The 15,688-nt window shown below is 32.2% G+C and overlaps 1 protein-coding gene across 1 annotated transcript; it reads right to left on the reverse strand.

Moving 5' to 3' along the window:
• Positions 1–701: 701 nt before the first annotated feature.
• On the reverse strand, positions 702–14,247 carry LOC113518448 (fructose-bisphosphate aldolase-like). The gene is made up of 9 exons (XM_052896080.1): positions 14,198–14,247; positions 12,146–12,266; positions 10,725–10,816; positions 7,756–7,930; positions 6,613–6,816; positions 4,756–4,871; positions 3,557–3,656; positions 2,830–3,029; positions 702–881 (listed from the first exon to the last, which is right to left on the reverse strand). The coding sequence occupies exons 2-9, from the start codon at positions 12,255–12,257 to the stop codon at positions 786–788; spliced, it is 1,095 nt and encodes a 364-aa protein (XP_052752040.1). The 5' UTR covers positions 12,258–12,266; positions 14,198–14,247; the 3' UTR covers positions 702–785.
• Positions 14,248–15,688: the final 1,441 nt, after the last annotated feature.

The following is a 15,688-nucleotide window of genomic DNA, read 5'->3' on the forward strand; positions in this document are numbered from 1 at the left end:
AGTTCCATTTAATTCCTAGTTCTTAACCTACTGCCGACATATGAAGTTTATACTCTGGATATGAAGTTTGTTCTTTATAAAGAATTGTTTTTTTTTTATACTACTTAGAATGGCAAGCTGACGGCCCACCTGATGGAAAGTGATAACCGTCGCCTATAGACATGAGCATACGGGATACGTTGGCGGAGCACCAGTGAAGAATGATAGATGAGGATGAAGCAGGTCAGTTAGTCCATCGTGACGAATTCAACAAGAATTGTTCACGATGGTTTCCAGAGGGAACCACGTAGAGGTCGACCTAATAGGACATATTGCTAGCAACGGGACTGTCAAACTCCATTGCTAACAATCCCTTTCCCCCCAACATTTTCATGTTAATCTTTATATTAACTACCAGAAGGAAACTTTGTACAAAAGTCGCTTACTTAGGCACCTCTGCTGCATTTGTGTTTCTACCATGAAGCAGTTATGTTTGCATGGCTGTGTTTCGGTTTGAAGAATGGGATATGGCAGTGAATTTACAGGGTACAGAGGAATAACACCTGAATCCTCAGGATTGGCAACGTATGAGGGATATCATGGGCGAAACAGTATACTCTGTTATGTCCATGGTACTGCTCATGTCTATAGGCAACCGTTACCACTTTCCATCAGATGGGCCGTCAGCTTGTTTGTCATTCTAAATTGCTAAAGAAAATGTATATTTTTTACAGAACTTTATTTACAATGTACTTTAAATTTACAATGTCTTTATCAAACAAACACATTAGTTTTAGATCTAACATTCAGTATTTGTGATTGGCACTGTAGTTTGACTTGTCTCCAGCGATAGATGTCACCGAACCCGCTACGTATCTACCTTGGGCTGCTAGTCCGTTTGCCTGAAAATACGTTAAATTGTTAACATTCGCCTCTTGTGTGTATTACTAAAGTATACGTGTTAAACTACTGTTAGTATTCATTAATAAGGTCACAAAAATATTTATATTTCTATATTTTTTTTTATGCAACTTATTATTTATCATTTACTTGTAGTATAACACGATAAATTAATTTTTTGTTACCTTTTGATGCCTTAGTATTTTTTTAATGGATGATAATGGAATGGTAATCCCGCCTGCATTATCGGCAAACGCTGGCAGAGCACCAGTAAAGGATGATAGGTGAGAGTAAAGACAGGTTATTCTTGTGGAATTCATGGTGGCCCATCGTGATAAATTCCACAAGAATTAAACGCGATAGTTTCCAGGGGGAACAGCGTGGAGATCAATTTAATAGGGTATGTTTGAAATGAGGCTGTTAGAATCTAGTACTAATGATCCCTTAACCCCCTCCCCCCTGCTCCGAAGTTGTTCAACTACTCATCAGAAAATGCATACACATAATATTTGAAATATAAAAAAGATACAATCTATTTTTATCCCGAACACGCGAAGAAAGTTGTGGATATAGTTAGTTGTTATATTGAACTTCCAAACTGAAAGTCTAGCATAGAATACAAAGTCTTATTGGCGACAAGGCTTGGAATATTTCACATGTCACAAGTGAAATTTCATATGCTACGCCAAATCATATATCACACCTGTTACATCGCTTCACAAAGAGCTCTACAAATTACAGTAAATGAAATCGCAGATAGAATAAGTCATTGAGTTCAGATATATGCGTAAGCATAGACAGCCGACTGAACCGCATCATCGTCATTGTATCTTTTTGGGGTTCGACTAAGCTGTATAGAGTGAGCGAATAGAGAGTTTATCACACTGTATTAAAGTATCTATTTGCTCGCTTTTATCTTAAAAATCATAATTCATATTTCACTAGTAAAGAGTGCGATAGTAAATCACTGCTAGCGAAAATCACTTTTTGTGATTTTTCTCTTCTAATATCACAATGAATAAAAATAATTTTGCTAAATGATAATGAATTAAATGTAGCAATCATTCCATGTCTAATACCAACAAAGGCAAGATACATCAGAGTGGGAAGTAATATCAACTATATAAAACTGGAAAATTTAATATCGAGTCTTCACTTGATACAATTTAATCAATCTAGACAATTTTACAATATTCAACAATGTTGACGATATATATACTTTATAAATTTTATTTTATTATTATGGTTAAAAATAAATACATGATTTGATTGAAACGTGCTTAATTTTCAGTGTCGCTGTGCATCTCGGCTATTTTTTTTATTTTCGTCTTTTTCGTATATAGTTCTTTGTCAGACCTTATTTATTTTGACGTTTCTTTTAATTTTTTCAGCAAGAGAGTACTCCTAATCTTACCGACATTAGGAGTACTAATAAAATAAATAAAATGAGGAACCCAATGTTTCTATTTGGCTTTCACATCCATCTCCATTTATATACCTACCAATCTGAATACGGCACAAGGCACTTTTGGGCTCGTAATATTAATTAGTAATCCTTCTTAATCAATGACTCTCAACTGGTTGTCTATGGTACACTCATGGTTCCTAAAAGCACCCGAAGATTTTCACGAAGACATCCGAAATAGATTAAAAAAGTGATATCGAATCGACACAACGATGCGCGACACAAGTTGAATAATAAATGTATTGTTTATAGTTTATTTATAGAATAGATAAAAGATTTTTTTTTTTTTGGATCTAAACAGTTGGTGCTCCATAGTAAGGCATAAATTATTGTTAAATGGTCCTTCATCATTAAAAGGACTTCCAGATGGGCCGTTGATATTAAGATGACATTGTAAACGGTAGTCAATACGAGAGAACATTAATAGAAGCCTGTATCTACTAGGATATCAGAAAATAGATACAGATTGAAATAATGTAGATCACCTTTGTCCTTTTCAACAGTTCCGCCTGAGCTTTCCTCACGTTCTCGTCCTTGCCTGCCCAAATCTTCCACACAGAAGCCTGCAGAGCCCTCCCATAGCTAAAGGTGAGTGCCCAAGGTTTCTTCAGAGGAACAGTGTTAATAGCGTTCAGATTAAGTGTCGCTTCCTCTTCGGATTGTCCACCAGAAAGGAATGTGATACCTTGAAAAAATTACATACTATCGTACTAATTCTGCTGTTAGTATAAATGCGGAAAGTGATAATGCATCAATGTATGTTTGTTACTCTTTGACACAAAAACTAATAAATGGATTTTAATAAAATTTAATACTCGAATAGGCTATACCATATCTTAACAGATAGAATATTTTGTATATCGATTCTGCAGAAAAAGCCGCGAGATACAGCGAATAATATAAATAAAAATATTCATAAATATGTTTATATATTTATTTTACAAATACGCTGAAACGCCTGAACGAACATAAATGAAATTTGTAACCCGGAAAGATTATATCCTATCTTAACATATAAAATACTTTATTTAGTGATTCACGCAGGTAAAGCCATGGGAAATAGCAAATTTATGAACATTTTTGAATACTAGCCCTGTATTTCGTCTTAAAATAGTTAGATTCCTTCCGCTGTGTAATTATATGTGACTCTATGAAAGAAGGTATGATAAAAAAAATAATAGAAATGATGTGAGTATAAAGACTTCTCTTTACCCGGTACAGCAGCCGGGACACCACGCAATAACGCCGTAACTGTTCTAATAGCTATTTCTTCTGGTGTGCTTTTCCTTGGATAACCTTGACCTGGTGTCACCTGAAAAATGAATTATCGATAACATCGTAACGGCCTATAAACGACCTATTTTCGGAACTGGATAGATGTTTTCCTGTACAGGAGAAATAATCAGTAGCATTCTTTTATTTCTGCCAATGGAACTAACTTAGAAAAGAAAAATAGTGGAAGTAAATTATAAAAATTTATTCAATTAATTTCAGGTACTAAAATTAAGTGCAAAATATCCAGTTTATGTACGCTGAATAACTTTCGCTGTACTATAACAGTTTTTAACAGGAGTGGGTATATCTATTTTAATTACGATATGTATACACTGGTCCAATAACAAACATGTAATAAGTCTGTTTTTAAAAAAAAAACATTGAAGTCTAGTAACTTAAGATATTCGAAATTAGTTATTCGAGCGATATAAGCACAATCGAAATAGGTGATGACCTTTTTACCGCCATTAAGGTCTTTTTTTTTATACAACTTAGAATGACAAACAAGCTGACGGCCCACCTGATGGAAAGTGGTAACCGTCGCCTATAGACATAAACAGTACCATGGACATAACAGTATACTGTTTCGTACCCCCATACGTAGCCATTCCTGAGGACTCAGGTGTTATTCCTCTGTACCCAGAGGAACCCAATATATAGATATCGGATCCGTTTCCATATTACCCATGTCTAGTTTTTGGTGACGCTTACATATTCAGAAGACAGCGAGTGTTAAGAAATAAAATAAAACTTTTAAGATAATTATATCAACATAGAAAAAAGAAAAAACAACGTTAACAAGACAAACTTATTTAAACTGTTTGTTACATTCTCACGGTTCAATGAAACAAATACTGGTTATATTGATATTTAAGATTGTGGTTCATAAATAAACCGGCTTTAATTGTGACAAAACCGGTTATTTTGTTTTTAAAACTAAATTACTGAATCGATTTTGAAAAAAATTTCTATAGGACCAATCTGTAAGTATATTCTTTTAGGTAAAAAAAAATTATCCATATCGATTTATAACTAACCGAGTTATGAGGTAATAATGAACATAAGAAAATAACCGATTTGAGAACCTTTTTCTTTCTAATCTGTAAGTATAATAGACTAAAAAGACGGATACTTACCATATTAGGTTTCAACAGTGTTCCCTCTAAAAATACATGGTGATCATTTAGTGCCTTGTAAAGTGTTGCCAACGCTACTTCTGTCACTTGTTGTGCTCTTACAATGTCATGATTGCCTGGTAATGAAAATAATATAGTTGAGAAAAAAATATGTTCATTTCAAAGAACAAAACAGTATTATCATTACCTACTTGTACAACAATTAGTCCATTACCTTAAGGTTGTCTTGAAAAGATTGCTTTCAGCAATAAGACCGCCTTACTGTACGAGTACTTATACAATTGTATCGTTGTGTTTGTAAATTGCCTTGCGTATTTCCTATATTGTATAATGCAAATAAAGTATACTCATTCATTTATTCAAAACTAATGAAGAAGGTTAGATATTTTTATTTTTGACGTACAAGCGGTTTATCTATTAAAAAAAAAACACCTATATACGTTCAGGCAAAATTCCTTACAATATTATCCATATATCATAGAATAGATGATCTCTATTTGACCTATAGATTTATTTCGATCTCATTAAATTTAATTCTCTCATAGTAATAATACCTTTTAAATATGTAATTAATATTGAAAAAATAACCTCAGAACTGAATAAACTATATAATATAAACTAACTCAGTACTATATACAGTTATCAAATATTGAGTAGATACCTGACACGACGATCAATAATAATGCCATGAATAATATATGGGGGAAGAACAGCTACGTACATTTTAATAAAGTAAAAGTTAATTTAAATATCATAATGTAAATTTTTTTCTAATAACTGCTAACGATATGTAACGTACTAAACATTGATTCAAACAAATAAATTTTGCAATCAAAAAAGTTTCTTTTATCGTGAAGTCACTCCGATATAGGTATATATAGATATCCGATATATAGGTAGATACTCTTTATTGTTTCCTCTAAAATAGTAGTTAACATAGAAACAATTACAAGAAATGATCATATTGAGAAAACAATGGGCGGTTTTATCGCTAAAAGCGATCTCTTCCAGGCAGCCTTAGATGAAGAGGAATAACTATAAACAGTTTAATAGAAGGCATCAATACAATAAACGATTAGATGTTTCAACGATACATTACATTAAAAATAAATTTTGCTTCGATTAGAAAAAAAATCAGGCAAGCAGCTCTAGTTACCATAAAATTAATATGAGATTAACATGGGAGTTAAACCCTGTGGATATCAAAAAGAATTCTAAAATAAAATTCAGAATAAGATCCATGTAAACATTTTCATATTCTTTAATATTCACTTTTGTGAATATTAAAGAATGGGACGCATTGATAAAGAGGATAAAAAAAATGGTAATCCTTTTTATTAATGCATGCCCAGAATTTGCATGCCGTCCTTTTTTATATCTTTCCAAAAAAATTCAGCAGATGAATTTCGAACGAGATAGTTTTTTTCTTTTCTTTTTATAAAACTTAGAATGGCAAATAAACTGACGGCCCATGTAAAATACATATATATATATACATGAACAACACCATGAAATCACAGAATACTCTGTGATACCCAGGGTACCGCTCATACTTTACTATTCATTAGAACTTTAGTTAGTGAGTTACACCTCTGTACTCTGTAATTTCACTGCCATTCTGTATTCATTGTGAAGTGTGGATTACACTTTACAATGAATACAGGTGGCTCAGGACCGCTCTTTATGGCAAACTGTGAAAGGCCTATGTTCAGTAGCTGACATATAATGGCTGAGATGATGATGATGATGATGATGAAGATTCCACACTTCAAACTGGAACTCAGCTATACTAGTACAGCTGCTTTACTGTTATAGTTCAATTAGGTTTTAAAAAAATGTTCCAAAATACAGAATTACCATCCAGCAGGACATCAGGTTCCACAATTGGAACTAAACCTTCGCTCTGACAGATAGAAGCATATCTTGCCAGCACTTGAGCCATATCTTGAACAGCTTGGACCGATGGTGTTCTTTCCCCGATCTTCAACGGACACCGCCATTTTGCAAATCTACAACCCTGTCTTCTGTATTCAGCACACCGTTTTCCCAAATCGTCGAGACCTAAAAATAAATATTTTAATACGAAACTGTTACTTGTCGTTTACTAATTTGTTATAAAATAGTTCTTATTTGTGGAAATATATTTTGTGTTCTACGAAAAACTGTTTTTCACAGTAATTTATGATTGTGTTTCACAAAGAAAAAACTTACTTCAATTTTGGTAAAACCAGTTATTTTGATTTTAAGACTAAACTATTAAACCGATTTTGATAAAATTTCTATGTGATCATTCTATGAGTATAAGTATATCCTTTCATATAAAAATATTCAAATCGATTTATAACTGATAGAGTTATGAGGTAACAGACACTAAAAAAAATAAAATAGAAATGCAACCAAATGAGAACCTCCTTTTTTTGAAGTCAGTTGATGATTTAAAAAAGTATCATTATTCATCGCACAAAGACGCCAACTTTCTGTCTCTAATTCTGCTCGTATCCTGGTGCCAGTATGGAGTCCCTATTTGTGGGCTTCGAGGAGGGTGGAACATCGAGTAGATGATGTTTTTATGTTTCTCAAAATGGTCATGGAAAGTAGTAACCCTCGCTTATACACATAAACATCACCATGGACATTATAGAATTAAATACACACTGATGCCCATGATACCATCGTTGCGTGCGTTGCCATTCCTGAGGACTACAATGTTATGGTTTCATATCTCATGATCACTGTCCTGCGAGCGAAACGAAATACAGATTTCTTCCATTTCCATAGCTATTTGACAATAAAAACACTAGCGGGACAGAGATATCCTTTGAGACAGAGTAAGCGACTTTTTTATGGCATCTCTGCTTTACCTACTCTATAAAGAACTTACCACGAAAATAAATAAATTTATTTAAATATATAAGTACCAGAAAATAGAACTAATACTACTACTAATACAAAAAATAGACTATAAATAAATGAGAGTACATATACAAAAATTGTCAATACCTTGAGTGGTAACCTCGTCTTCGGACAAAAATAGCGGTACAACATCTCTGTCCAATTTTATTCCCGGTATGATATTTTTCTTTCTCAGCACTTCTATGAATGATTGTCCGTTATCAGTCTTCTGATATACCGTCTCATCGAACAGTATGACGGCAGAAACGTTTTCTGAAAGTGCCTGTAATATACACTTATTTAATTACAAAACTAGGTTTAATACCTAATTTTAACTAGGAATAGATTATTAAGATAAATATTTTACTATCCCTCTGGGATTTAAGCCGTTATGGTATTTTGTTTGTGTATTGATTCTATTTAATAATAAATTAAAATGGACATGATTAATATCAATGAAAATTATTTTAATTTTAAATGTAAATATGTAGTATACAATAAGGTAATAAATCTATTGTTACTCTAAGTCAAAAGACCCTGTACTAAGATTGTACTCATTTGACAGTTTAAGACTTGAAGAAGAATAATTGCTCCGTAAACTATGCTGCTTGAATCGAACTTATATCTATTATTTGCAAAGAAAACAATTAAAATAAATTTAGAATTGTCGAAAATATCTCGTAATATTACCTTAAAAATACAAATGTATTAGAAATCCCCTACATTTAAAAATCACTTAAATATTCAAATTTACATCCAACTCTGTCATAACATAGTAATTAAATTGGCCGAGAACCATTTATTTTAAAATATACTTCATGTCAATTTAACTTTTCGACTAACTCTCTTATGGATGGTAAACATGTTGTAAATGTTTAAAAACATAAAGAAAACTTGGATTTCTCGAATGGAGTTTTCATATTCAATCATATGAAATGAAATTATTTCTAATATTTGCAATAATCCAAGTTTTGTTGAGATTGTCATAGAAACATTTTTAAATGAATATATTAACGAATCAAAATATTCAATTAAGATAAATTGCATTCATGATAAAAAATTTAATAAATGAATAATAATGAATATTATTCATTTACGAAATTTTTTACCTTAAGTATGTAATATTTAAGGTCTTGCTATCAATATTTATAGTACTTAGATGTAATTTTTTTAATGAATGTTAATGGTACGGTAACCCCGTCTGCGCTATCGGTATACATTGGCGGGGCACCAGTGATAGATGACAGATGAGGATGAAAGCAGATCAATTAGCCCATCCTGATGAATTCAACAAGTATGAAACACGATGGTTTTTAGGGGGAACCACGTGGAGGTCGACCTGATAGGGTGTATTGCTAGTATTGGGGCTATTTGGCCCTATTACTAACAATCCCTTTCCCTCTAGTACTTAGATGTAAGGTGTGTATATAATAGATAGATAATAATAAAAGTTCTTGTAACGTTCAATTAATTAATCAATTTTTTTTTTATACAACTTAGAATGGCAAACAAGCTGACGGCCCACCTGATGGAAAGTGGTAACCGTCGCCTATAGACATGAGCAGTACCATGGACATAACAGAGTATACTGTTTCGCCCATGATACTCCCCATACGTTGCCATTCCTGAGGACTCAGGTGTTATTCCTCGGTACCCTGTAAATTCACGCCACATCCCACCCTTCAAATCGAAACACAGCCATGCAAACACAACTGCTTCACGGTAGAAACATGAACGGGACAGAGGTACCCAAGCAATCGACTTTTGTACAAAGTCTCCCTCTGGTACTTTTGTACTAACTACTATAAGACTGATGACTATGAGCAAATTTTGTTACGGCCGGATCGATTATTCGTTTGTTTACGTTTTCATTAAATTCTATTACAACAAACCATATATAACTTCAGGAGAAAATAATCAATCAATATTAATATTTAATGTTTGTTTTGCCGGAGTTTAACCTAGAAAATATTAGAATATAACAACAGCCGTATTTTTATTTAGATAACGTCTAATATTGTTGAAACCACTTGGTTATATCCAGAATAACATCTAGTTTAAGGCATCCCTCATATTTTCTGGCTTCTTTAATATTTAACAAAAAAGGACTAGTCCCCAACGGGACCATTTGCTCGGGATATTCGCTGGGCTCTGAAGGAACTTTTTTATTTGCCAACAAAAAGGTATTTTGGGGATATCTGCAGTAACAGGGTCACTTCGAGCGACTATAAACATTGTTCAAGGTACTTGCTTATCTTATATGTAGTTTTTTTTATAGATATTTAGAGAAATTTTGTTAGGTTATATTATACTTATATTAGATTTTTCGATTATATAGATAGTGTACAAATGTTTTATCTTAATTTTTCCAAATTTTTTTTTTATTTTTAAATTATTATATTTTTTTTTAATGGTTATACAGGTATTATTCTCAAATAATGTGTTTTTCTGATAAAATGTTTTATTAACTTCTGAGCATTATTATTGACAATGTTGCTGTAGTTTTCAATAGTATTTGTTTGTTTAATTTTGTTTATATTTGTTTTAATTTTGTTTAATTTAATATTGTCTAATTTTGTGTTTCGTTTACTTGTGTTTTATTTTGTGCAAATTCTAGTGGCTACCAAATTACTATTTGAGTATATAATTATGTATTGTTTTAACTGTTTGTTTGCCTTGAATAAATAAATAAAACAAGTTAACGTCTTTATCCATGTGTGCGTAAATAGGGTTACCATAATGTATATTTATTACTCAGTATATGGGAGAGGTTTGTATTTTGAGATTAAAATTAAAAATAATACAAAAATATTCGAAAGCACGAGATAAACAGTTCACAATGATTCGAAATGAAGTTTATCTATTCTGATTATTTTGATTTCTGTTTTGCCATAGATTGACTGTTTGAGAATGCTAAAGACTTTGTTTGTTTTTTGCTTCTTAATAGTTTAATGTCTTAACTAATTTAGGATATAAAGACGGATATAGCCTATAGGCTACTTTGTATCCTGGACAATAAACATATTCCAATCATAAGACAAAGTCGCGAGTAAAAGCTAGTAAAAACTAGAACTCACATCGTCCGCTGTAAAAAGCAATTGCCTGTATCTCCTTCTATTGTTCTCTGTGTTCTGCAAACCCACTGCTGCCAACAGTTTTCCAATACCCTCTGGAAAATAAGAATAAAATGTATTTTACTCTATGTACAGCAGTAATGCTATAAAAATCAATATATATCAAACTATCAATTAAATGAAATTATATGCCTATTGTATCATTAAAGTATAGCCTAGTTCAATATGACCAATCAATCATAAATATGAGTCAGCATTTAGAAAATCGTAAAGGTAGGTACTCTATAATTTTATTCAAGCTATTATATTAACCTTCGTTTATATTTCTAGACTATACCAGAATTTAGGAAAGCAGCAGTGTAACTATAAAACCACAAATAAAACACTGGATTCTCGTATATAACTAAGAAGAACTAGACACTCTTAACACCAGAGGGCGTTCTAAGCGATAAGCGTACACGAGAACTAGTAATATAAAAGGCTCATGATCTTATGCAAAAACATGGTGCGTTACATATTAATTTCCATTGTATTTCTTTTGTATTTTTTTTTTGTTAACAAATAAGAGACTGACACTAACATCAGACGTTACAGAGTTGATTACTTTCTATCTATCTTCACGCCAAATTCCTTGCAGGGTAGGCAGAAAGAACCGAGTGTAATAGACCTCTATCCATACATACATCACTTGCTGTCCGCACTTTCATAACTACTCCATTGACGTCTGTTTTACATAAATAATGTGTGCCGCAAAGCAGCTAGCTTGCAAACTGACTGCTGCTTTGAAAGGTAACAAGTGGCTGTAAAATTGCTCGGTACTGTGATTCAACAACTTTTTAACAAAAGGTTTGACAACACGAAAGCGTAAGTAATCCCTATAGTAGTAAAATGTATGTAACATTGAAATTATCGTAGTTAAAGATCAAATTTCGCGAAAAATTCAATAAAAAATTTACATTTTATAATTTTAAATTAACATAAAGATTTTTTTATTTTTATGTATATATTCTGCTGTAAAATTATAATTAAATTTATATATATATATATATATATATATATATATATATATATATATATATATATATATATATATATATATATATATATATATATATATATATATATATATATATATATCTTCTATTATATTTATACATATAAAATTTTTTGTAGTAATGAACTTAAATATACAACAATTGATTAAAATAGAGCTTCTCGATTAGTTCAGGCGACCCATGTTACTCTTAATCGCCAAATAAAAACAAAAGATATAAACTACAAAATAATTTCTAACGTAAAGTTAGAACTATAAGATCACTCTATAATCTACGATAACCGTTTACCATCAAGCGGGCCGTATACTTAAACTAATCCTCATTAGTTAGTTATATATGCAAAAAAGTAGTAATTCCTTCATAGCCCACCATTTGTTTCATCAACAGCAAGAATACCCTTTCCGGGTGCTACTATAGCCTCGGCGGTCCTCTTCAACTCCTCCTGGAGCCTAGGATCGGGGTACGAGAAGGTAGTCGACATTGCGATGTGCTGAAATTAAACAAAATAACATACTATCAGTCTAATTATATGTATCAAGAGACGTTATCACTCTGTCAAGGTTTAGTTCAGGGTTTATGTAAATAAGAATTATTAAAAAAAAAACTATTACTTATTATTACCTAATATATTTTTGTTGGTGCTGGCGAAGGATGGAGAAAATTAGCTGGAGGGATCGAATTAGCAATGAGGAGGTCCTGCTTAGGGTTAAGGAAAAATGACAAATTTTTAGAACTATTGAGGACAGAAGGGGAAAAATGTTAGGACACTTGATACGACACGACGAACTTATGAACATTATAATAGAAGGTAAGATAGAAGGAAGAAGGGGGAGAGGGAGACCGAGACATAGTTACATCAGGCAGATCAAGGAAGGAGTTGGTGTCGTGTCGTATCAAGAGGTGAAGAGACTCGCTGAAAATCGTAGTGAGTGGCAAGAGCTCCACCGACAAGAGCGCAGCTCTTAAATGGATAGACAGATAGATATTTTTGTTGTAATATATTATTGTTATATGTTTTAGGCATGGGTAATATGGATACCGATCCGATATCTATATATTGAGTTCCTATGGAATTTGATGGCGGAAAAACGTCGTCACCTATTTTTTTTTTGCTGGGTGAAAATAGTATGGTAACCCCGCCTGCGCTAACGGGATACGCTGGCGGAGCACCAGTGAAGGGTGATAGATGAGAATGAAAACAGGCCAGTTAGCCCATCATGTTGAATTCATCAGGAATTAACCATGACAGTTTCCAGGAAGAACCGCGAGGAGGCCGACCTGGTTGGGTATATTGCTAGCAATAGGATTCACAGTCTCCATTACTAACAATCCCTTTCCCCCCAGTCGTCACCTAATTCAAATTTGCCCATATCGGTCTGATATCTATTTTCAAATATGTTACCTAAAAGTCTGTTATCCAATATTATTTTTTGGATAACAGACGTTTAACATATTCGTTATTGGACCAGTATATAGATATTTTAAGTAAGAGGGAGACTTTGTACAAAAGTCGATTGCTTGGGCACCTCTGTCCCATTCGTGTTTCTACCGTGAAGTAGTTGTGTTTGCATGGCTGTGTTTCGGTTTGAAGGGTGGGATATGGCGTGAATTTACTGGCTACAGAGGAATAACACCTGAGTCCTCAGGAATGGCAACGCATGATACCCCCTATCATGGGCTAAACAGTATACTCTGTTGTCTATGTCCATGATACTGCTCATGTCTATAGGCGACGATTACCACTTTCCATCAGGTGGGCCGTCAGCTTGTTTGCCATTACTAAGTTTTATAAAAAAAAAATAGATTTTAACTCGACGTATAACGTGAGTGAATATTATCTACCTAGTTTATTATAACCACTATTTAGAAATAACTGAAATTCCTTTTACCTAGTGACAGAATTTTAGTAAAACTCTCTTGTTTTAAATACTTGAAGAATGTGCTTTAAATATTTAGGTTTAAATCTGTAAGCTGATGTTTATTTATCATAATATATAAAAATTTCGTATCACGTTGTTCGTTCCTGCTAATATTATATCTGAAACTAAAATCTGAAATCGTTTAGTTTAGCTTTTAGTTGTAGGTAAGTATTTATTCCAACTTGAGAAAAAAGACAGTCAATTTTATCCCGATAAGAAAAACTATTGAACAGATTTTTATATCATTTCTATGGGACCATACTGTAAATATATCCTTTCAGATAAAAAAAAAAGATTTTCAAAATCGGTTTACAACTGACAAAGTTATGAGGGTAATAAATATTGTAATGTAATAGTGTAATCTCGTCCTTTGATTATTTGGTTAAAATGAGCTTTTTGTTTTATTTTTCGTATTCTAATTTTTGGCCTGTTCTTCTTATGTCCTTGGCCCTAATCCGAAATACGTAATTAAAAAAATATATTGATATAGTGTTGTACTTACCGAGATTTCGTACTGCACCGGTTACTGGAATTGATGGTACTGAATAAAAAACAGAATCGACTTACGTTATCAGTTATCTGTCACGATACGTGCGGTTTCATGATGGCGGATTAATTTTAACAACTTGTTATTATGTCTGTAAAAACACACTAATTATTTGCACCATAATGATATTATTATAAATATAAGTATTATGTAAAATAAATAATTGGGTTAATTCTAAGGCGCTATTTCTATATAACTAAAATTTCATTTTTTTAATCGCATCGTTATGAAATCTTTGTTGTAAGACGCAATTTAAGTAAAAAATATTACAATATTTGTTCATAACACAATAATGTCCTTAAAACAGGAATTTCACAAAATTATAATATCAGGTTAAAAGATAGATGTAAAGAAGTATCTGATGTCTCAGAATTGACCCCATATGCACTTATGTATTTGTAAACTATAGTCTTGAGTGTCAATTCTTTCAAGTCATAATATTATTTATTATTTATTATTATTAAATAGTATTCACATTTAATAATATTTTATTTATTATATTAAATATTATTCATCCTTTTATGAAGCTTTTAACAACAAAACAATTTTAATAGTCGTACATTACTCAATTACCTTCTATTTATGCTTTATAATATAGCTGTAGTATGTATATCCGTCGTCTAATATCGACCAAACATTAAAAATGTCCCACAAAAAGAACCTATGTCAGATATAACAAAACCAGTTATTTTGAATTATGGAATCAATCTGTGACAATATCCTTTCAGATAAAGGAAGAATTTTTCTAAATTTGTTTTCAACTGATGGAATTATGAGATAACAAGCATAAAATATAAAATTATAACCGAATTGAGAAGCTCCTATTTTTGAAGCCGGTTGAATAGAGATTTTGTACAAAAGTCGTTTTCTGTTTTACTCGTGTTTTTGCTTATTTGTCATGCCATTGGAATCTTATCATTATGTTGCATAAAAATAATATATGAAAGTTAAATTAAAAATTATGTTTACATCTTACTAACACTTAATATTTTCCCGTCCAAAACTTTGTTGTATTGTGATCAGCCAGATGTTGCGATAATAGAGATATGATACTCGTATTCTTGAATATAAGCTCCCAAAATGGTTTCTATTCCAGAACACGTTTGTATAAAAACGTTTCCGATAAACGTGACCAGCTCAATGCTACTTCAATCTAGCAGATCCTACCGGCTATATCATAGACTTTTGTTCTTTGACGGATTAGATTTTTTCAAATCTGATCTCTCAAAGAAACTCTGACTATAGCCATCTCGTTGCAAAGCGAGCTAAGCTTTGCAACTTTCAGCGTATGAACTAATTTTGCCGTCAATGCCTACATCTGTACATCGTATAATATTTTCTTGTATAGGTACGACAAATTCATGTTTGTTCCTCTATATCATGAGACAGGATCCATAATTTTTGTCTTCTAAGTATCGCATATAAGCGTATAAGCGTGTGTCATAA

The sequence above is a fragment of the Galleria mellonella genome, unplaced genomic scaffold (assembly GCF_026898425.1).
Source record: "Galleria mellonella isolate WM207_F2 unplaced genomic scaffold, CSIRO_AGI_GalMel_v1 utg312, whole genome shotgun sequence".
Taxonomy (NCBI): Eukaryota; Metazoa; Arthropoda; class Insecta; order Lepidoptera; family Pyralidae; genus Galleria; species Galleria mellonella.

What these genes read in the sequence shown, in the direction of transcription:
- LOC113518448 (XM_052896080.1), bottom strand. Translation starts at nt 12,257, where the DNA reads ATGTCGACTACCTTCTCGTACCCCGATCCTAGGCTCCAGGAGGAGTTG. An exon ending in TGCTGTTGATGAAACAAATG is followed by an intron (nt 10,817 to 12,145) that starts GTGGGCTATGAA and finishes CTTATTTTCCAG; the next exon opens with AGGGTATTGGAAAACTGTTG. An exon ending in AACTGTTGAAAAGGACAAAG is followed by an intron (nt 882 to 2,829) that starts GTGATCTACATT and finishes ACGTATTTTCAG; the next exon opens with GCAAACGGACTAGCAGCCCA.